The 22,341-nt window shown below is 36.2% G+C and overlaps 1 protein-coding gene across 1 annotated transcript in view; it reads left to right on the top strand.

The window, feature by feature from the left end:
* LOC125241422 (inactive ubiquitin carboxyl-terminal hydrolase MINDY-4B) overlaps window positions 1-22,341 on the top strand; it is a 48,436-nt gene that overhangs the window by 17,035 nt on the left and 9,060 nt on the right. The window contains exons 2-6 of the mRNA XM_048149903.1: window positions 7,577-7,665; window positions 7,814-8,043; window positions 14,635-14,824; window positions 20,537-20,607; window positions 20,747-20,894. Coding sequence (XP_048005860.1) covers window positions 7,577-7,665; window positions 7,814-8,043; window positions 14,635-14,824; window positions 20,537-20,607; window positions 20,747-20,894 — 728 coding nt within the window. The remainder of the gene's footprint in view (window positions 1-7,576; window positions 7,666-7,813; window positions 8,044-14,634; window positions 14,825-20,536; window positions 20,608-20,746; window positions 20,895-22,341) is intronic.

Consider the following 22,341-nt stretch of genomic DNA (forward strand, 5'->3'; position numbering starts at 1 on the left):
TATTGCGTTTTTGTACTACAAAATGCGATTCGATGCTGATATATGTGTCTTCACCCAATATTTTACCTATATATATTATAATATTTATCCCGTAGGACAGCAGGTTACTTCAAAGTACTTTAATTAACTACCTAATTTTAATGTCGTCTTCGGTTCCCGTCGTCGTTCGTCGAATCCCGGTAAGGGTATTTATTTGTGTGATGAGCACAGATATTTGTTCCTGAATCATGGATGTTTTCTATGTATATAAGTATGTATTTATCTATTTAAGTATGGTTTTGTATTTATCTATGGGATATGGGTTAAATTGTGGCGTAGGCGAGAGGCTGGCAACCTGTCACTGCAATGTCACAGTTTCGTTTTCTTTCAACCCCTTATTTGCCAAGAGTGGCACTGAAGCTTTAGTAGTTTCATGTGTTCTGCCTACCCCTTTATGGGATATAGGCGTGATTGTATGTATGTATGTTATCTATTTAAGTATGTATTATTTATTTATTTATTAGTAAAAACATGTTTACATGACATTACAGTAAAACCAATGCGTCACGAAACTTAGATAACAAAAAAGAAAAAAAAAAACAGTAAGTAAGAACATGAAAAAAAAACAAACAATAAAGTTTAAAACTAAACAATTTATTTGGGCGATGACGTAACAGCGTGGCTCCGTTGCGTCGTTGGCCCGGTATAGGATTCGGCAAGTTGCCCCGGAATCGCCGAAAAACCACACCTTTCGGCCAGAAGTCTGCGCTCGCGATGGTGTCCTGCGCTATATCGTCGCCTAGCACCCATAGTACAACCTTTGCTTAGTTTGGGGCTAAGTTGATCTGTGTAAGGTGTCCCCAATATTTATTTAATTATTTAATTACTTACCATAATCATAATGTAATAAAATGTGCATTTTTTCGTGGTTACCAACATGCATACCAACCATAAAAATGCTTAACTAATTTGCCAGCTAAATTTAAACCTAGGCTATTTAAACGTATAGATACTTTATATACTTTTATTATTTAGATCTTATTTTTACTTTTCGGCAAAGCATTTTTGTTACCACAGAATTAAAACGTTGGTAATACTCATTTCATCTACCTACTAAGGGCATATGTAATGTCAATGCAAACAAGGCCCGGCTATTAAGTTTCGAAATGTTATGTACATTTTATAACTTGATAAGTGTAAATGGTTCAAAAATTTCGTGCAGTAAGTAAAAAAGTAAAAAGTAAGTATTATTAAACAGAAAAACTATGGGTCTTATTTGATGCAGGTTTGAAATAAGGCCCATGCCGCCCATGTGTCCACATGTTCACAACCTTCGATACCCAAAAAGTAGCGCTGCGGAAATAGAGATGGATCGGATATAATATTCAAAGATGAGCTATCAACAGCGCCAGTATTTGAGTGGTGGCCTCAGAGTGGAAGGCGACCCCGCAAACGCCCAGTACTTATGATACACAATACACATAAACACAATACATTATAATATTTATTGCCCCGTAGGACAGCAGGCTACCCCATACTACTTTAATTAAGTACCTAATTTTGTCCCTTTAAACTTAATATGAAATAAAGTCTACCTATCTTGACCACATTGACCTTGACGCACTGCTTGTTAAGACTTGAACCCCTCTAATTTAGAGTACCATATCCTACCTAAATGCATAGTCCTGAATAAATGTGTTTTAGACGACAGACCGTAGTATAAATAAATACTTATCACAAAAATTGATGATTGAATTCATGAACACAATGTTTACACAAAGTTATAAAACTTAAGAAGCGAGCGATGGGCCTTATTTAGAGAAGTAACTATTTAAGGCATTTTTTGATTCTATGTCTGCGAAGAAAATATACAAAACGGCATGATTGATAAAACTTAGAAGAAATATAAGCACTGGGCCTTATTAAGGGCAGGTACTGGTACCAACCTGAACAAACTATGTATTACTAAATAAGGCCCATCGTTTTTTTTAATATTTTAAAACATGACTTAAATTATTAATATTATGTCTGTTTTTATTGTGTGTAAATAAGTACATATAATATGACTAATATAACTGCTTACCTAATTGGTGTTCGGCAGAATAGTAATAAATAAACAATGATGACCGAATACCAAATTTTCGGCAAAATGGCTGAAAAGACCGAATACCAAATAGTTGCCTAATATTCGTGGAATCTATCGTAAAATACAGCATAACTTTATAATTGTTACTAGTAAACCAATGACGAGAAAAGTTATGCATGTATAAAATAAACCTATACCTGTATGCAATTGTTACGTACCTATACTTATAAAAATATGGACTTAGTATTTCCACAGAATATATAATACAGATTCAAACTTTCACGATTTTTACACATATTTAAAATTGCAAACGGGACTTAATCGCGTATTTACTATGTTTTAAACACTAACCTCCGACGTTTCAAGGACGGCATTGTCCCCGTAGTCTCGGAGCAGACTGGTCTTTTTTGGACCACCAATTTTAAATATGAACGTACTAACACACACACACAAAAAGTTCGTCAAACACGGTATGTCGATATTTCGACGTAGTATATCGATAACTTTTCACATCACTAGATTATCGACATTAGATGTCGAGTATTTCCCATCACTTTATTTCAGTGTACGAATATAAAAACTTAGCCCCGCCCCTAAATTTGGTGCGATAGGGACAACTGCAGCTCAGGCGCGAAATCCCGCGTAGAAACTGCAAAAATCGAGGTTCCGCCCTCGACTGTTTCCTCCTCCAAAACTTAACAAATCGTTACGAAATTTGGAAATCAGAATGACAAGGAAATTATCTGTGTCGGACCGTTTCGTTTTTTTGGATAATTGATCTCAGTTTTGAATACCACGCCTTTCTTTCTGGCAAATTCAATTAAGCCGTTTTGGCCAACTTTGAGAGGCTCTAATTCCTTTTAAAACAAAAATATCAAAAAAAGCAAAACGGTCCGACACAGATATTGATAATAAAAGTCTGTGTTGAAAAAACCATTGATCTAGCTTCAAAAACCAGAGAGGAAACAGGCGAGAGCGTTTGTATGGAGAAATGAGGGGTATCGTAGCGTCTTAATAACTGTTATTTTTCAAATGGGTGGTTTTTGAGTGAAATTGCCCGAGTTGCTTAAGAAAACACCAAAACCACCATATCATCATCCTCCTTGAGTTATCCTGGCATTTACCACGGCTCCTGGAGAGGCATTCTCAGAAAATGATTAAACTACTATTCGTTTTTGATACCTATCCAATATAAACGTGTGAAAGTTGGATCCAAATAAAAAAACCGGCCAAGAGCGTGTCGGGCCACGCTCAGTGTAGGGTTCCGTAGTTTTTCGTATTTTTCTCAAAAACTACTAACCCTAGCAAGTTCAAAATAATTTTCCTAGAAAGTCTTTATAAAGTTCTACTTTTGTGATTTTTTTTTCATATTTTTTAAACATATGGTTCAAAAGTTAGAGGGGGGGGGGACGCACTTTTTTTTTAGGAGTGATTATTTCCGAAAATATTAATATTATCAAAAAACCATCTTAGTAAACCCTTATTCATTTTTAAATACCTATCTAACAATATATCACACGTTGGGGTTGGAATGAAAAAAAATATCAGCCCCCACTTTACATATAGGGGGGGGTACCCTAATAAAACATTTTTTTTCCATTTTTTATTTTTGCACTTTGTTGGCATGATTGATATACATATTGGTATCAAATTTCAGCTTTCTAGTGCTTACGGTTACTGAGATTATCCGCGGACGGACGGACGGACAGACAGATATGGCGAAACTATAAGGGTTCCTAGTTGACTATGGAACCCTAAAAACACATTCCCCACTTTATATGGTTTATTTTATGGTTGAAAATATAATTAATAGGTAGGACACTTTGTGGCAACTATAATAAATAAATAAATATTATTATAACAAATAGGGCAGGTAAATAGGCTGAGAAACAAATATCGGTTTTCAGTGAGTTTGGTAGTCTAGCATATTCTTGATAATATATGCATTTGCCTTAGTAGTGTAACAACAGTAAATTCAGTATTATTACACTTTCAAATGCAAGCATTTTGATCCAAACACCTACGCTAGTATGACGTGCAGTTAGGTTGCACATTTATGTGCGGTTAGCAACCATTGTATTATATGAAGGTCGCTGCATTATAGCTTTAGTGAAATAATTCGTATAAGTGTATAAACATTTTTACTGTGATAGTATCATATAGACAAGTTATTAAAATAAGTGTTAAGTGGCATTCAAAGCGGAAAATCACAAAATAACTATTTTATTCAGTAACACAAGTATGCTTCCGGGAAAACGACATACTTCTGCCGTACTCAATGAAGGTAAATAAATATTTAAATGACTTTCGTAAACTAAAGCCGATAGAAATACCAGTGACAGTTTGCTTTGCAGAGTAATATCACAATTATATGACGAATCGACTGGCTTCGAATCCCGATAGGGCATTTGTTAGTGTGATGACCATAGCGAAGGGCAGGCGGCGATATTTATTCCTGTTCTGTATGTATGACATACATACACATTGTGTATGTGTATTTGTATATTTCACCATTACAAGTAGTGATTTATTGATCCATTATCTTGTGGGCTATGTCACTGCAATATCTCAAGATCATTTTTCTCAACTCCAACATCGATGAGATGAAAGCACCCGCCAGTCAAAATTGCTCCATGTACCTTACATGGTTATGTATGTACCTACCATAGCAACCATACAACTAAATACCTAGTTAACTTAAATCTTTAAAAAGGCCTTGAGTAATTATATCTTGATTCTGGCATTTTCTCGCTGTATGGTATTGCTAAAAAAACACAGTCTCCAGCCAGCGGCTTTGGTCAACATCAATCATACGCCTCGCGATTTCTGGAAGTACTTGTGCGCGCCGGGTCGGGACCTCATAGAACTAGAGTTTTATTTACTATTACTTGGGTAGAGTTAGGGTTCATCACCTATATTGGACTAGTGTAGGAGGTGTTCTGGAAGGTTGCGTCTGATGTCGCCACTGCAACCGCTGTAGGTACAAAGTACAGGATGTCAAGCTAGAAAAAAATATTCGGTAAAATGTAGCACATACTAAACTACATTTGACAGTGAGTCTTATTTATAGTGGCACCACTTGGAGAGATAAAAATGCCAGTTTGTTTCCTCATTGTTCACATCTGATGTTAATAATAATCAGATTTATATTATTGACGATTACTATATGCTAATATATTATATTATTATGTTGATGATCTAAATATCGTAAATGCTTAATTAGTGTAAGAAAATGATTCTTCATTAAATGACTAATTTTTCACAGTTGTTATCACTTAGGTACATTACCATAAAAATGACCTTAATATCATCATGAAGCACATATGCTTTTATTGAAGGCAACTTTAAAATCGAATCTAAGCAATAGATGTGTGCCCTTGACGCTTATAGCCAGAGCGTGCAGCACGAAGGCAATTACTTGTAATGCAGTTCACATTTCACACTTCGACGCAGTTAGAAATCACTTCCCTACAGATACACCCGAACTGTTTAGAACGAAGTTTCAGCCTAGATAATCCGTGCACCAAGTTCTACGACAGCTTAAAAAGAATCGCTCGCACATAGAATTGTCGTGCATATTACTCTTGTTTAAACATTTTAACTCATTTCGAAATTCAATATCATATATAGTATAATACAAAATGCTCTAATCTTGAAGTGTGTAAGAAAAATACAACGAAGAATTGTTCTACGTGTAAATACAATTGAATAATCACTTTTTTTTTCAAATGATACGAAAGAGTGTTCTGGGTACATCACAGGAAGAGTGTTTTGGTATTTTCTCTTATTGAAGCTATTTATATTAAGTAACCAATTCGAATTTCCATTGCGCATAATTTTTTGATTATGTAGCACATACATCAATGTATTTGTGAGAATTACCTAATATCTAAGATGTTACATTTCGTGTAAATCACTTACCCTGCTGCCCTTATACTAACTTCTTCTCTTTTCTCCCAAAAACTGAGCATTGCACGATTGTGCCTCAATACTTATATAACAGAACAGAAAATAAAAAATACCGTAATGCTAGGCCGAAAACTATTATTACAATACCTACTAAATACTACACTTGAAACTTTTATTCACTTACATAAAAATGTTAAACGTGTACCTATTTTCAAACTAAAATTATCAAACTAATTCTATTGAAAATAAATATTCGTGATATCCATTCTAAATTTAAATTGCTTTCCAATAGTCAAAACGGATATTGTTTGTTTTCTGGCAAGGTCTGCTACTGTGCCTTAAGCCATAGGTACCAATCTAAGTTGACAGTGATTTTGATAGCCCTTTCTATTCTGTGTCGAAACGTCATGATTTCTTTGTCTTTAAAAATCGCTGTCAATCTGATATTTATTTACACGGGAATGACTATTTTTTGTTCGTTTTTATCGCTGATTACTCGCTTTTGGTGGGACCAGTGCCTAAGTGTCACACTACATTTATTTTTAAAGGGCTTAAAGCGATTTCGCACTACGTCCGATCCAAATCCGATCCGAATCTGTTATAGCCGTAGAACTATTTGTTCGCACTACATCCGATCTCCCTCATCCGATTTCTTTCCGTCATAAGAATGACGGTTCTAGTAGTGCGCGACGTGAATAAGCAACCGTACAAATAGTTCTACGGCTATAATGACGGATGTTATTTTAAGCGGCAGTTTTGTGTTAAATATATCCAAATGGTTCGTGTAATATTACACACGGTGCTGCTCGCCAGTTCTGTTACTTGAACTTGGCTGGACACGCTACCGCGTGTCTAGATTTACGCTATAACGCCTTTAGTTTAACAGTCGAGATAAGAACACTGTAAGTGAAGCCTCTCGTACGAATCGTACCCATCTTCCTCTAACTATAAAATACATAAGGTAATCTTTACTTAATTAAGTAAATTAGGTGGATTGCATAGACTTGTTTATGATGTTGCCCTAATGAAAAATCCAAGTTTGTGTCCTCGAGCGCCGAACGCAACTTTGTCCAAAATCGAAAAAATCGTGAAAAAATAGTTTTTATTTTAATTTTGGTAATTATAACTCTAAAGTAGACTAAATTGGCTGACCCAATAGTTTACGAGATTAAGCCTTTCAAAGTGTTTATAATTATTAAGGCTTAATCTCGTTAACTATTGTGTCTACAGAGGCAATTTTAGTATCATATTGTAGCAAATTTAGTCTACGTTATAAGAAAAGTTTTTAAAAACTAGTTCTTTAGGGTTATAATCGCCAAAAAAAAAAAAACTATTTTTTTTCGGTTTTTTCGACTTTTGACAAAGTTTCGTTCGGCGCTCGAGGTCACAAACTTGTATTATTCCTTAGGCCAACATCTTAAACAATTCTGCTAAAAATCAGAACTACCGGATTTGATGCATACTGCAGATGTATAAAGTCACTGGATAACATATTTAAAAACTCATTATTTTAATTATAAATAGGTAGTTTAAGTAACATGCAAGAAATAATTGCTTGCATGTTGCTTAACGAGTATATACACACACAGTTATCTATTTCAGAACGGGTGTTGTATCCGCGAAACAAGTTATCGCCTGGCACGAAACCTGGCGTCGTTGGAGGAAACCCGATAACTGAGGAGCTAGCAGTTGTGAGATAAAACTATAATAATTCTAACACAATTTTTATTTCAGTCAGAAATTTAGAAACATTAGCAATTTGTTTCACGTTTTGAATTATTTTAACAGTCAAAGACTTACAACTTAAAAAATCTTATTCATGTGCAGTAATGATTATAGGAACTTCGTGTAACAACATTTGGGACAGCTTCATGCCCACCGCGAGTAGAATGGGTGCGATCTCCCATTGTAATGAGAGCACCAGACCTGCCTTTAGCGTATGGCCTGGCAGCACCTCGCAATGGCACCAGGTCACTGCTCGCAGGCCTCCAGGCTCATGTCATTAAGTGGTTACTGTTTGATTCCCGACCTTTGACTAAGGATAATAAATCTGCCGACCCTCCAGAAACGTAAGTATTACCTATTTTTCACACATCTGCGTAGAAAAGAAGAATAAAGCCCTTTTTCTGTTTACATTAACCTCCGAGCAACACTTTTGTAGCTTCTGATTCTCACACGTCGGAAGGGAGAAGCCCAAGCTACATGTCACCGTACAAGATCGGTCTGCCATTTTGTACACAGTAGTTAGCACATCATAATTCACTACATACAAACTAATCTGAAAGGACGACACACATAGGTAGAAAACATGCATTGGCAACGTGTGTCACAGAGTAGTGCTGATTGTCATAAACATACATCATATTATGGGCATGTCCAACATTTACGCTAGCGGCGGCCGTTTGGAACCAATTTGACACCATATAATTCAATATGCAGCACCAGTGCATCTAGTTTAAAAGGTATACGATATTCGACAAATGTTTTGTTATGCCACCTCTCGTTATCCATACTAATATTCTAAATGGGAAAGTGTGTGTGTTTGTTTGTCCATCTTTCATGGCAAAACGGAGCGACGAATTGACGTGATTTATTAACCCTTCGTCTGTGTTTGATAAGGATCCTAACATAAGGCAATGGACTTTAAAAATTTATATCAAAGTAAATTTTTTTATGACATTTTTTTGACACAAACAGACGAAGGGTTAAGTGGAGATAGTTGAAGGGATGGAGAGTGATATAGGCTACTTTTTGTCTCTTTCCAACGCGAGCGAAGCCGCGGGCAAAAGCTAGTCCAATATGAATGAAGGAGATGCCATCAAAAATATTGTCTTAATTACCGATAAATGTAAATAAGTGCATGCGAACAGTAAGTGAAGACTGCGTTTTCACTTAATAACAGTCCTGAGCGAACATTCGTTCGTTCGTGCACCGTGGTAAAGTATGTTAAGTGTTTTCATCAGCGCACAAATCGCTCCTTGAAAAACACAGTGTCATTAAATGAAAAACGTCTTTTTTGGGTACAATGGTTTAAAGTTTTGAAATTTTTGAATTGTCAAAAATTGCCATTTTTACAACAAACTTGTAATTTTTTTGGCAGTTCTTGTTAGTTTTGTGACTAAACCTGATAGATTATAATAGTAAATTGTATTTTTTTTATTTTGTTTCTAAGATAATTAAGCTTAAACAAAATGGTAGTGACACTTTTCCATTTATTTTTGTTTAGGGACACATGACAATTTTATATCTTCGTTTTACTTTGTGGAAAAATGACACTATAGCCATTTTTTTAATGAAATGTACCTTTTATTTCACTGAATAATTAGCAATCAAACCACCTTTTATGTATATACATTAAATTTATTGAATTATATGACATTCGGTCTCAAACCCTATATCTATTTAGCATTACTGCCCTTAAAAACTAGTGTAAACTCTCCTGGCTTGCCCTCTGAAACAATAAAATATAACTAAAAAAATATTAGAAACAAAAATCACTTTCAGTCTTGACATTTGCGTTAATAATACAACATTTATTTTAATATCCATAAAATTCATGACATTTTATACAAAAAATTAAAATTGTCAGGAAAAAGTAACCAAAGTGCATTCAGGTTAAAAAAAAAAAAATCAAACGCAATAAAATCAACAAATATCGAAAAAAATGACTTAAAACTAACCTTAAAACCCAGTGTTCCTCCCTCTGGCCCTTCGTGTAGCTTCCATGCGATCAGTTATGGACCAGACCTTTTAGCACAACTTGCCTTGTCGTCAACATCAGACAGTCCATACATCAAGCACGACTTCAAGTATGGACTCGCGCGCGACAAGACAAGTTATGCTAGAGGGGCTGATCAGTGTTACGATGAGTTTTTGAGGAATATTTTCCCATTCCTCAATAACTACGGCTTCCAGCTGGTTGAGGGTGGCTGGAGCAGGATCCTGTGACCAAACAAGCCGTTTTAACTCATCCCAGAGATGTTCGATGGGGTTCAGGTCGGGGCTCGTTGCTGCCACTCCATTACGGTGCATTCCGACCTCATGCAGGGAGTCCCGCACTATCAAGGCAGTATGGCAACGGGCGTAGACGTGCATGAATTGGAAATCAGGTCCAAAAACTCAGCGTACGAGACCATACGTTCTTCTAAGATCTCCATAATGTAACTGCCTGCAGTTAAGGACCCCTCAAACCGACCACAGCCAGTGCGGGAAACACAGACGAGTTCCGTTTTGGCGTCGATGGAAATGCCGCCCCAGAGCATGCACGTAACTGACTGTTTCTTCGGCGAAGACTGGTGTAAACTGCTCTCCTTGACTCCTGTACACCCTTTTGCATCTATAGTTGGTATAAATGATCTCCTTCGTCTCGTTGGGGAACAGAACATTCCTCTATTGGTGCAACGTCCAATCCTTAAGACTTATGGCAATTTGATTGGGGTATTGGGTCTGGCTTCAATTGGCAGCCCCTGTCAGCTCTTCGGGGTAACATGTTCTTCTCCATCAATCTTCTTCTGATCATGGAGACACTCACTACAGTTCTTCGAGCTGTTTTAAGCAGTATCTGCAGCTCAGGAGCGATAAGAAAGCGGTTCCGAAAAGAGGCCGATACAATGTACCGGTCGTCTCTAGCGGTGGTGCATGCAGCGTCTTCTCTCAGATCCAGGCCTCCTGACAGATGTAGCTACTGGTCTCCAGATACCCCAACAAGACTCGTCGCACCCGGAAACGGATTATGCTTAGGCGTTCAGCGACTTGCTACTGCCGTAGTCCGTTTAGAAGCAGTACCACCACTTGAGCTGCTTTTTCTGGTGTTAAACCCCTATTGCCTTCAAGGCTTTTTTTTTCTGCAGGCGTTCGTCCTCGGTGACCTTTGGAGTGCAAAAGATCCACATGACACCTTTACAGCTCCTTTTAAAACCGTCTGGGGTAGCACACCTAGAGTCCCATTAAAATCGCATCAATACAACGGCAGATTGGCGATTATTGTTTTTAAGAAAGTTTTACACATTTTCTCTTAAAGGGCTTTAATTGTACTTTGAAATGATACAAATATTGATAGATTACAGTCAATAAGATTAGAGATATTTTTGCTTGAAACGATTTTGCGCGAGGTGCGATTTTTTTTTGACGACGTGGTATACCCAAACTTATGCGAAGTTTAGTCGGCCGCTTGAAATGTGCATGCTCGTGGCGATGTAGCAAATAGGTGATCTAGATGCTGGTGTGTTTATACTATTGATGATTGCTTTGAATTTTTGAGCCTTGAATATCGTTGAGCCATTTTTTACTGTAACAAACAAATATACTTATTTATGGCTAATAATTTAATTATATTAATGCACAAGAAATTTATCCACTAGCAATCATAGTTTTTATATTGTATCTTAAATTAATAATTGTGTCTTGTAGATCACAAAAATAGCAATTACTTCGTAAAAAATGATTATACAAAAAATAACCTTCATTTTTATTAGCGCTGTTTGTAGGTATTTTACAAAAAAATAGATTAAAATGTCTTTTTCATAGGATTTTATCAAAATTGTGCAGGTTTATGTGCTAAACTTAAATGGAACAATGGTATTAAACGTAATAATATGTCTAGAAGATAATTAATCATTAACTGTTTTGTAATTTTAATTACCGCAAAGCATGACATAAAACTTAAAGTGACAATAATCAGTCAACGCGTTTAAAGCTACCATTACCAGTTAAAGTGGCTTTAAACTCATAACAGCAGTATTCCATTTCTTTGCAAGCGTAATTATGGTAATTCATACAATCAAAAATGACACTAAACAGATAATGACGATTCATTCATGCAAATTCTTTTTAGCGAGTTAAGACCATAACGTCATTTTAAGTAAAAGTACAGTACAACTTTATTTTTAACCTGCATTAAGCCTAATAGTTTAAAGCCAAACCGTCATTACGTGCACAGTGTCACTATACCTATCTCAAAACGTTTAGAATTGTTAAAGTACTAGTGTCATTATAGCAAAAATGACACTGTTACTTTAAAATGAAACTCAATATTGAATAGTTATTACAAGTTCAAAGTGACACTTTAAGGATTGATACAATGTTCCATAAGAAAATTGTCATACTTACCATTCAATCTCGCGGAACACCGTCACTAAACACAAAATGACAACTTTCGTCTTAGAGTTCACTACATTTTGATCGGCGTCCAGGTCATTAATGCAAACATGACATTGTTCCCGTCCCCCACGCGTCTATTCCCACTATTCGCCATAGTGACATTAGCGCCCCCTGTCGCCTCTAAGCAAGCTAAATTGATAGGTGTCTTTGCATTGCGTTCGTTATGAACGCGCGACCTAGATGGCGTTGTTAACTAAAAACCTATTGTTTTTGGATAGTGTCACTATGTTTTTCAAGGAGCGAAATGAACGAATGCTCGCTTAGATAATTAGGTGCAAAGTATGAAAACTCAGCTTCAATCATCAGGCGGACCTAAACCAATCAGGCAAAATCTTAAAATCACGATCTAAGTTTTACCAGTGGTAGGTATGCGTTTGCGCCACCAGGCTGTGGGCAGACACTACCGACCGATCCGCTCCGACTTCACACGGGGAATGAAGCTTATAGGAAGTTACATTTTCGTTTCAACTCAATCGGTATGGTTAACGTATTCCATTAACCCTTAAGGTGGGGCATATATTTACCACCATGATTTTAAACTTTTTTTGATTTTGTCAAATTCATGGAATTCAATTTTAAATATTTTTAACATTATTCTGCCCTAAATATTTAAACCTCTTACGAAGCGTGATTTTTACCGACTTGATTAACACATGTCATAATTCAATAAATTTACAGAAAAAACCCTTACCTAAACCTTCCTCAAAAATCACTCTATTACTGCACATGTCATATTTCAATCAATTTACTGAAAGCACTCATAAATTATAATAATATATTCTTAGGTGAAAACGCACATAAGTAAATGAAAATATTTTCTTTATACCTCGTCGGTGGCAAACAGGTATACGGTCCGCCTGTTGGAAAGCGGTCACCGTAACCTATGGATGCCTGCAACTCAGGGGGTGTCACATGCGCGTCGCCGACCGATTAGAAACTTGTACACTCCTTTTTTGAAGAACCCCATACTGTAGTTCATCGGGAATACTGCGGATTTTTTTGTAGACCTATATAAAAGGTACTAATTCCAATAGGTATATGTACCTACATTGTTTTGTTAATATCTCAATCGGTATCGGCAGCGCATTCGATTAAAGCGTCGTTATAACACTTTAAATTCTCGCGTTTTGTAAAGTGTCGTTTTTACCAACTTAGTTACCAAAATATCGTCTTATTCTCAATCTAAAATAAAACATTAACAAATTATTACGCTGCGCTCTAAGACTCAAATAATAGACGTAGCTCAAAAAGCGGCTAAGCTAAAATGGGACTGGGCTGGCCACGTCTGCCGAATGCCGGACGACTTGTGGGCCAAGATAACCACGGAATGGGAGCCCCACGAGTCAAACCGGGGAACCGGCAGACCACGTCGGCGATGGCGGGATAACTTGGACTCCTTTTTGAAAGATTGGCCAGATGTTGCTCCAAACAGGGATGAGTGGAAAAAAGAGGGGGGAGGCCTTTGCCCAGCAGTGGGACACATTAGGCTCTAAATAATAATAAATAATAACAAATTATATACCTAAACATTCATATGCTCCACTCCACGGCTGTTCCATGGTAAGTAACATAATAATACATAGTGATTGAAACATAAATAAATAAATTGTTTTAATAGAAAACACAACCTCTTCAATAAGGGCGCCACTGGACTCAATATAATGTACAGCTTTTTTCTCGGGAGTTTTAATGATTATTTTTTGTTAGGTATAAAAACACAAAATTTAAAACAACATGGTTTCTTCATATCTGTGCATATGCACACGTATCTATCGGGCTCACGCTTAGCGCTTACGCTCAATGAGAATGAGAAAGAGAAAATAACAGCGAGTGGATATATCAACTCGTTGAACGAGTGGATATATCTCTGAAATAAATAGCAACTTACTCAGTAACTTACTTGTCAATTGATATACGGTAGGTACGATCTAAAACTACTCGGGTGAAGGCAAACGATATAACATCGAAATACCCGTCATAATTCTCCTACCAGCCACGTGCTCCGGCATAAATTCCGGCCGTCTATGTACTTTTGGACAATATTTTACTTCACTACTGAACATAACGGCAGAAGAACTAAGGTTATTCAAATTTATAAAATATTGCTGAACATAAATAAGAGTATAATCGTTTGCGAATGTGTTTGAACCATTGGATAGGTAAGATTGCCTTGGTTTTGCCAACGGAGTTTTTGATAAAACGTAGCACTTAGTTAGGTTATGTAATACATAATGTATTCCCATTTACCACTTATTTTATGTATGTTCGATGTTATTTATTTATCATATCTAGACATTCATGTTTGGCTTACAGCGAACCAAACACCAAAACATGGACAAAAGTCAAAATACAAAGATACAATTACAATTAAACAATGAAAAAAAATGTAAATAAAATAATTTACAATAATTAACATAAAAATCACAGTACACCCTTAGGTATATCACGGCAAATATAATATAACCCTGGTCTATTAAACGATAATAGTTATCTGGTTGTAGTTACTTGCGCCCTTCTGAGGAGCGTCAGGAAGAGGCTCTATGGCGTGCGTGCAGCGAAGTAATATGGCGCTGTGCGGGCGGCATGGCGCCCCCGCAGACTGGTCAGGCAAAAGCAGTGGTGGTGCTGCCATCAGATATGACGTACGTGCAACACAGCTCAACATACTATCAAGATGGAGTTACCGAAAAGGTAATAACGACGATGAATTCAAACCAGTAACTGTATGACGTCTGAAAACGACTATGTTTTAGAAGAAACTTTCAATGTATATTTAAAATGTATGAAACTACTACTATCATAACATAACCATAATCATTTATTGCAACCATGTACAGGCTTTGGCAACATGTTCATACTAGTCCAATATACACTACAAATATGTATATACACGTTCATTTGTGGGTACACCTACACACTACTACACACAAATAAAATATTAATATTTCACGTATAATATTTGTGTCTTTCCGTACCTACTGAATAATACCAGGGGCGGCTCACTCCGCGATTCTATCGGCGCGCTACAAGTAAATGCTGGCGATTTAAAAAGGCGGTATTTCGCGAACATCAAAGCAGTGGGCCTTCTGTACTTGTACTATTATATATTCTGTGATAATACTATTCCGGATATAATTATGGAAGGCAAAGTTAATATGTAGATTTTATGTGTCTCATGGGGCGCATACCTGTCAGATTGTAAAGGCTATTGAGAGGGAGGAAACTAAAATGGGTTTCTAGTTGTTTATGAACACTCGTTACTCGTACTTGAATTTTTTTTTCCGATAGACTCACTCTCAGGAGCAGTGTCTGTCAAGTGCTACTAAGTAAAACTAGAATGAGGTGAATCTACTATAGGTGACAACAGTATGCGAGAGTTATTACTGATAAGTACCAACTACAATGAAGGCAAATTCGACCAAAGTGACTGATTCCCATTTACTATAAGATCGTGCCTAATACCTAACGAGTTTTATTAAAACACTGAAGACTATCACGTTTACCATTATGGACTAACATAATGATCTCATATTTTAATAGTGAAAATACAACCCCTGCCAGCTCCGTCGTAGAAAATTACTTCAAAAACATTAAAACGTTATTAAAATATCGGTCAGAAAGACATAGGACTGACGAATTTATAATGCGCCTCGTCGAATACCTTTCAGGGGAAATTAAACTAGCAATGAGTAATATTACTGTTCAAAGCAAAAAAAAAAGAAAAAGCACATCAATAATACTTGTAATGGTTTTGAAAATGATGATTTTAATAGAAAACTTGAAAGGCTTCATTGTAAAAACAAATGAGAACATAATCTAAAAAATATTCACATACGAATCACCTTATAGATCTGATTAAAAACAGAAACATATTCTCTGCGGCCGTAAAAGGAATCAAAGAAATCATTGTAGAAAATACACGCGCTTTGGACGCTGTGCTTCAAGTATGAGCTGTTGTGTGTGCCGACAGAGGGTGTATACAACTAAAATTAAATTATATGGACTACGCGGTGAATTCGCCGTACTTCTTAAGGCAATAGCCACAACGGACTATACAAAAAATATATATGCAATGCGGACAATTATTATAAAACAAAATTATAGCATTCAAACGAATTATTTGTCAATATTACAGTAATAAACTGCCTATCAAATGTGCCTTATACGTTGGACAAAATATTGATTTTAATAAACGATACCTATTCAGAGTGGAACATCACAACATCAGTGAAGCAATGTTCGAACGCAGACTGTGCTCAATATAAATCTGGGATACCGTGTTATGTCTCTTACACGCCTGAAGACATACTAATTACATAACTAACTAACTAACTAATTTCGTCGCTCGCTGAAGCAGCTACGAATATTCTTCTCAACTTAAATTTGAGAATGAAAAAATGTAACAAAGTGAACGGTGAACACACACGCTTAGATTTTCTAGTATAATTATGTTATACTGTATGAGACTTTCTTACGTGGTTCAGATACAATCTTGAATATTCTTAAATGGTTCAAAAGAAATGGTGGGAAAGAACATTCCAAATATTGGCCTTAATTGAGTATAAAAGAGAAATGAGTCACTATGTGGCTCACTGGAAGCATTTAAATCGATGGAAATTCTACGATGATTTAAATTTAAAAGGCATTGTATAATTTACAAAATTTGTATCAGGAAATGTGTGTTCACGGCATTTTCTGTACGGTGTAAAATAAATCATAATTATATTAAAGTAAAAACTTCGCAATCGAAATATTTCCGGGTAAAATCAGTAATTTTGTGTTCTTGATCCTCCTTAGATTTAGGATTAGATAAGTACACGTTAGTGTCTAATTATTTATTTTGTAAAAAAAATAATTATGAGTTATGACTCTGGTTTACTCCGACAGTACAATCAGCCAAATTGGCGTAATGTAGACTTCACACCAATACTCAACGAAGAAGGTCAACCTGCATCTCCACCACCAATCACATGACGCAACCATGACCTCGATTATAGTTTTTCACTAAGACGACTTTCTTTCAGCTATGACGGGTAAATTAGAGCCAAATTCACCTTTACAATTGATGACGACAACGCTGCCGTCACCACCGCCGCCGTCGTTGGCAACATCTACATTTTATCTCAACAACACGAAGTCGATGGATACGATATTGAGAAAATCTCAGGACTCTCAGGATGAAAAAAGTGACTTAGAAACATTAAAAGCATTTAAAGAGTTCTAGTCGCCCCCGAAACATTTCGATTCCCATTGGCAAAGTAAAATAAATTTATATTTTCAACGGCATTGGTGTACAAAATATCCATGGCTGGTTTGGTTTGGCAGAGATCATGCAAACGAGCGTAAAAAATGCATGTGAAGTACAAATTGGTAATTTAGATACCAATAATTAAACATGGAGATCAAAATTGAAATTAAATAGTGCTCAGGGCAATGCCGGGAAGTTTGGATTTATTCGAGGGGAAGAAGACCAAACCAGCCGTGGCGCCAAAAGAAGCAACCGCCGAAGAAAAGACGAAGTAACTTAACATTCATTAAAGAAAATTGCAGCAAAGGACCAACTTTCGTGATGGATCACGCGAAAACTATAAGTGCTACAACCAAAGTGTCAATGAATGATTTGTAGTAAATTTATTAAGGATTACTTTGTTCCTACGCGCTTTTTCTGTATCTTCAACAGTTTTGACTGAAATCGAGAAAAACCGCATTTTCGGCACTTTAAGGGAGGGTAGAGGGGTGACGCAGAGGGGGGAGGAGTGGGGAGGGGTTGATGAAAAATAACTTCGGTCTATAACGTACATATTTCAATTTAAAAAAATCTTTCATTAATTATGCCGTAAGTTTAGCTAATTTCCCCGTACTATAAAAAAAACAGACAGATCAAACTTCTTGGTACTCGCAGAATCTTCGGCGTATTATTCAAATTAAACCTTAAACTGTACGAGTGAGCCAGCTGTCCACATCTTCAAATCTGTTACAGCTATATCACGAAAGATTTGGACATCAAAGTAAGAGCCATGTCAAGAAATTGATAGAAAGAGAGTTTGCCATTAAAGCAGAAGCAACCAAAGAAGTCTGTAAAGGGTGAATCTATGGCAAATCCCACAGGTGAATCCCAAGTTCTTTACTTCGATCAGAAAGTTGCTTTTGATACTGGCCACGTTGCATTTTGACGTAATGATAGGCTACCTAATGATTCTCCGACAATTTTTTAGCCGATTATTGATTCGCCGACAACAATTCGCCGAATGCCATTTAGCCGAATAATCAAACTATCGCTGTCACTTTTGGTCCAATAACGTTACGTAGAATCTTGGTTCGCATACAATTCAGTTCGCTTTTGTGCAAATTATCCGAACTATCATTGGACATTTTTCATTTTGCAAAGTAATATTTTCGTGTAGGCCACGTTTAGTCGAATAACGTTTCACATTTTATACATTGTTAAAATATTTTCGAATGAATGAATTATCGCTGTTGTATATAAAAAAAATACGCACTTAATAGACACTTTTTTTTCTTAAACAATGTATAATGTGAATTTTTTTTCGTTGCGGTAATAATTTACATATTCTGGCAATTAACATTATGTTCTTGAGCAGAAAAGTGCTAATTTCCGAATGGGAGAACTAAAATTTTAAATGTATAAATTTGGTGAGTTGAAAACAACAATACATAATTTACTAAAATTAATCCTTAGAATCAGAACATTTTGACACGTTGCAATAAATGTGTGTTTCTTATAAACGATCTAAGTAACAACTAGATTTTTGAATGCGCAGAACAGTTTGTACGCAAGTTCCAGCCAACTCACCAAAAAAAAAACCAAATGATCACTCCTATTGTGTTTCGACCAAATTTTTGTCGGCCAATTTTTACAATTACTAAATGATTATTCGACGAAAAGTCAATCGGCGTATCAAATTTCTGCTTACCGACTCCGTTTACGAACGAATATTATGCGAAATGAGACTCTTCCAATCGTTATTCGGCCAAAAAAGGTGTCGGCGAATCGTTGTCGGCGTACCGAAAATCGGCGTATTTTATATCGGAATATCAATCGGGCACCAATAGCACAGAATACATTTTAGTACAAGTACAGAAAGCCCTCTCCAAAAACCTGTTTAAAGAAATAACGACACATGCCACGATACTATTAAGTTCAAATTCCCACCGCGCAACGCTAAATGCCTACAATTATATTAAAGTAGAAGTGCGCTCTCTTTCTATCGCGTAACTCGTACCTTTTCTGACGATATAGGGTTGTCTCCTTTTAAAAAATAATATAATCTTAATATTTAATTATTACCTTTTTTATATTGCTCTACTTTAGCTCGAAAAAACCTAAGATATGACTTAGTGGTATGTAGGTTTAATTCTTATAAATTCGCGTGTAACTAAGGCGTACTTCCTTAGATAAGTATGTATATAGGTTCTAATACGTATGTAGGTTTATTTATTGTATTTGTGTATGTTTTATTTTATAATAGTAGGTATCGACTTGCATTTAATCATTACAATCTCATACTGGCTTTATAATCTTGTGCACCAAACTATCTATGATTTGCTCAGTGATTGACTGGTAGAGAATGCCTTAAGGCGTTAAGTCCGCCATTTGTACTTTTTATTAATAATTTGTGCAATAACGTTTAAATAAATAAATAAGTAAGTACCTTAATTGAAACAGGCCTGATATTACCTACTCAAATCAAAGGCCTTGTATAATTCCGCCCTTTAGTTATTTTTGTAAACAAATAAGGTTTCGAATAGTACGATCACGATAAAATATCAATTCTGTAACAGCGGTCGAATCAATACGTAGGTATGCGACGAACAACTCTCACGCGTGCGTCACCGCTCGCCCGTGAGGCCCTACTGATTTGCCCCTCGCGAGGTAATACAGTTCGATACCTACACGCGCGACTGGGACAGGCCTGGTAATAGGATTGGACAACTTAAAGTTACAGTGTTCAGGTCACCGGCCACAACACAACACAACTCCAAGTGGGCGACAATTACCTACGACTAATTTACTTGCCTATAATATCAATACAAAATAGCATTCTTAAAAAACTGACTTTTCAAATATCTATCTGGATTTCCGTTATATTAATTTTACTATATTTGTTCCGCAAGCTGCACCTATTTGAATTCACAAATTTGGAGGACGTTCAGATTTTTATGAAGAGGTATTTACATCTGGTAAGTTACACCTAATATTTACTTAAATAAGATGCATTAGGGGATTCCCAATGACAGAAATGCTCGTGTAATTTCGAAAGGGGAATCTTGATATGGTGGAAAATAATGGTGATTTTGAAATCAGACGACTTTCGGAATTACTCGACTTATTAATGTGTGTTTTATGATAAAAAGCAAACAAAATCTATTTATTTTCTTTAGTTTAAAATTGAAGATGGTTGCGGAGCTTTGCTGTTGCTGTATGCTGCAGTGCTATCTAGAGGATGTGAAAAGTAAGAACATTATATTTTATCTTAAAATTCTGTTGCGATAAAATTTATTAACTCAGGATAAAATACACGATTGTCAAAATACTGTCCTTGAACTCCTCTATAAAGATGGTGAAAGTGTTTAAATACAAATTTTAAACAGCGTCAAAAAAGACTTGGATGGCAAGCTGACATACTTGGTTTCCTCGCACGTGGAAGGATCGCTAAACATTGTGACGTTGCTGCTCACCGGCCGGGCCACTCCATACCTTCATAACGGAGTCGTTTATATTGGTGACGAAGACCACTATGTAAGTTGTAGTTATAACAATAGCAACGGTATTATATACGATATAATTATATCATGTTTTATTAGAATAAAAAATAAACCTTTAAATTACAGATTGTGAAAAAAAAATTTGACTGTTTAAAGAAATTTTTTGGTAATTATTATATATGTTATGGACCAAATGATAAATCGGGGCAAAAAAAATTATGAATAATGCCCATTGTGAGTGGGCAGTTTGATAATAACTATTCAAATAATTAAATTGCCCGGGCATTATACATAATGCCCATCCTCTGTTGGGCAAAGTAATAATAACACATCGGACAGCTGAATTTTTCCCGGGCATTGTACATAATGCCCATCTTATGTTGGGCAAAATGATAATAACATATTGAATAGCTGAATTTTTCCCGGGCATTATACATAATGCCCATCCTATGTTGGGCAAAGTGATAATAACATATTGTATAGCTGAATTTTGCCCGGGCATTATACATAATGCCCATCCTTTTTTGCGCAAAGTAATAATAACACACCAAATAACTGAATTTTGCCCAAGAATAGACATTTTATAGATTTTTTATTTATTTTATTTACACAAAGGAAATTACACAGTATGAGCATCCATACTAGATAAGATAAGATAAAGATAAAATATCGTTTATTCAAGTAGGATTTTACAACCTCTTTCGAATCGTCAAAATTACATTAAAATAAATTAAAAAATAAATAACAAATTTACAGAAACAATATAACTTAACAACAAACCTATAAAATTTGCTTCTAAGATATTATAAATATTATCATTCATTATTCATTCATTAAGTTTTACTAATATTATAAATGGGAAAGTGTCATAACGCCGGCGGCTTGCTGAACGGATCACCGGAATCTGGCTACCGCAGTCTCACCTCTCGATAACCTTTCAGCCACTCTTCAAGTGTTGCTCTGTTGTCGCACCGTGTGTGCGCCCATTTTGCAGGGCCCACTCAATGAGTTGGCAAGTCACCTCCTGTCTTTTACAATTCTGAGACTTATTGTCACGGCAGGTATCTGATAGTCTCCTCCCATAGCCCTTTATACAGTTCATCCAACTTACAATACAATAACCCATGACTAGCTCCCATCGTAGCACAACAGACAGTGTTGCACTGCAATAGTCTTTGCACCTGGTGGGGACCATATCATCATATAATAAAACATGTAGAAAAGCTAATAGATGGATTGGCGCAGCTTCAGCAGACTTTCGTGCCGATCTGTTCAAGAGTTCAGTTTCATATCAAACTACAAGGGACACAGCCGCGAGCCGCCTGCAATGCCTTAGGACCTCTCGATGTCAAGGATGGCTAAGATAGTACTGATGATTTAGAGTTAAACGACAAGTCCGACATAGGCCGCAGAGCAGAGCTCGCCTCCAGCCTTAGTGAAACATAGATGATGTCGGGGGAGGGCGAGAACCATAAGGCAGA

The sequence above is a fragment of the Leguminivora glycinivorella genome, chromosome Z (genome assembly GCF_023078275.1).
Source record: "Leguminivora glycinivorella isolate SPB_JAAS2020 chromosome Z, LegGlyc_1.1, whole genome shotgun sequence".
Classification (NCBI taxonomy): domain Eukaryota; kingdom Metazoa; phylum Arthropoda; class Insecta; order Lepidoptera; family Tortricidae; genus Leguminivora; species Leguminivora glycinivorella.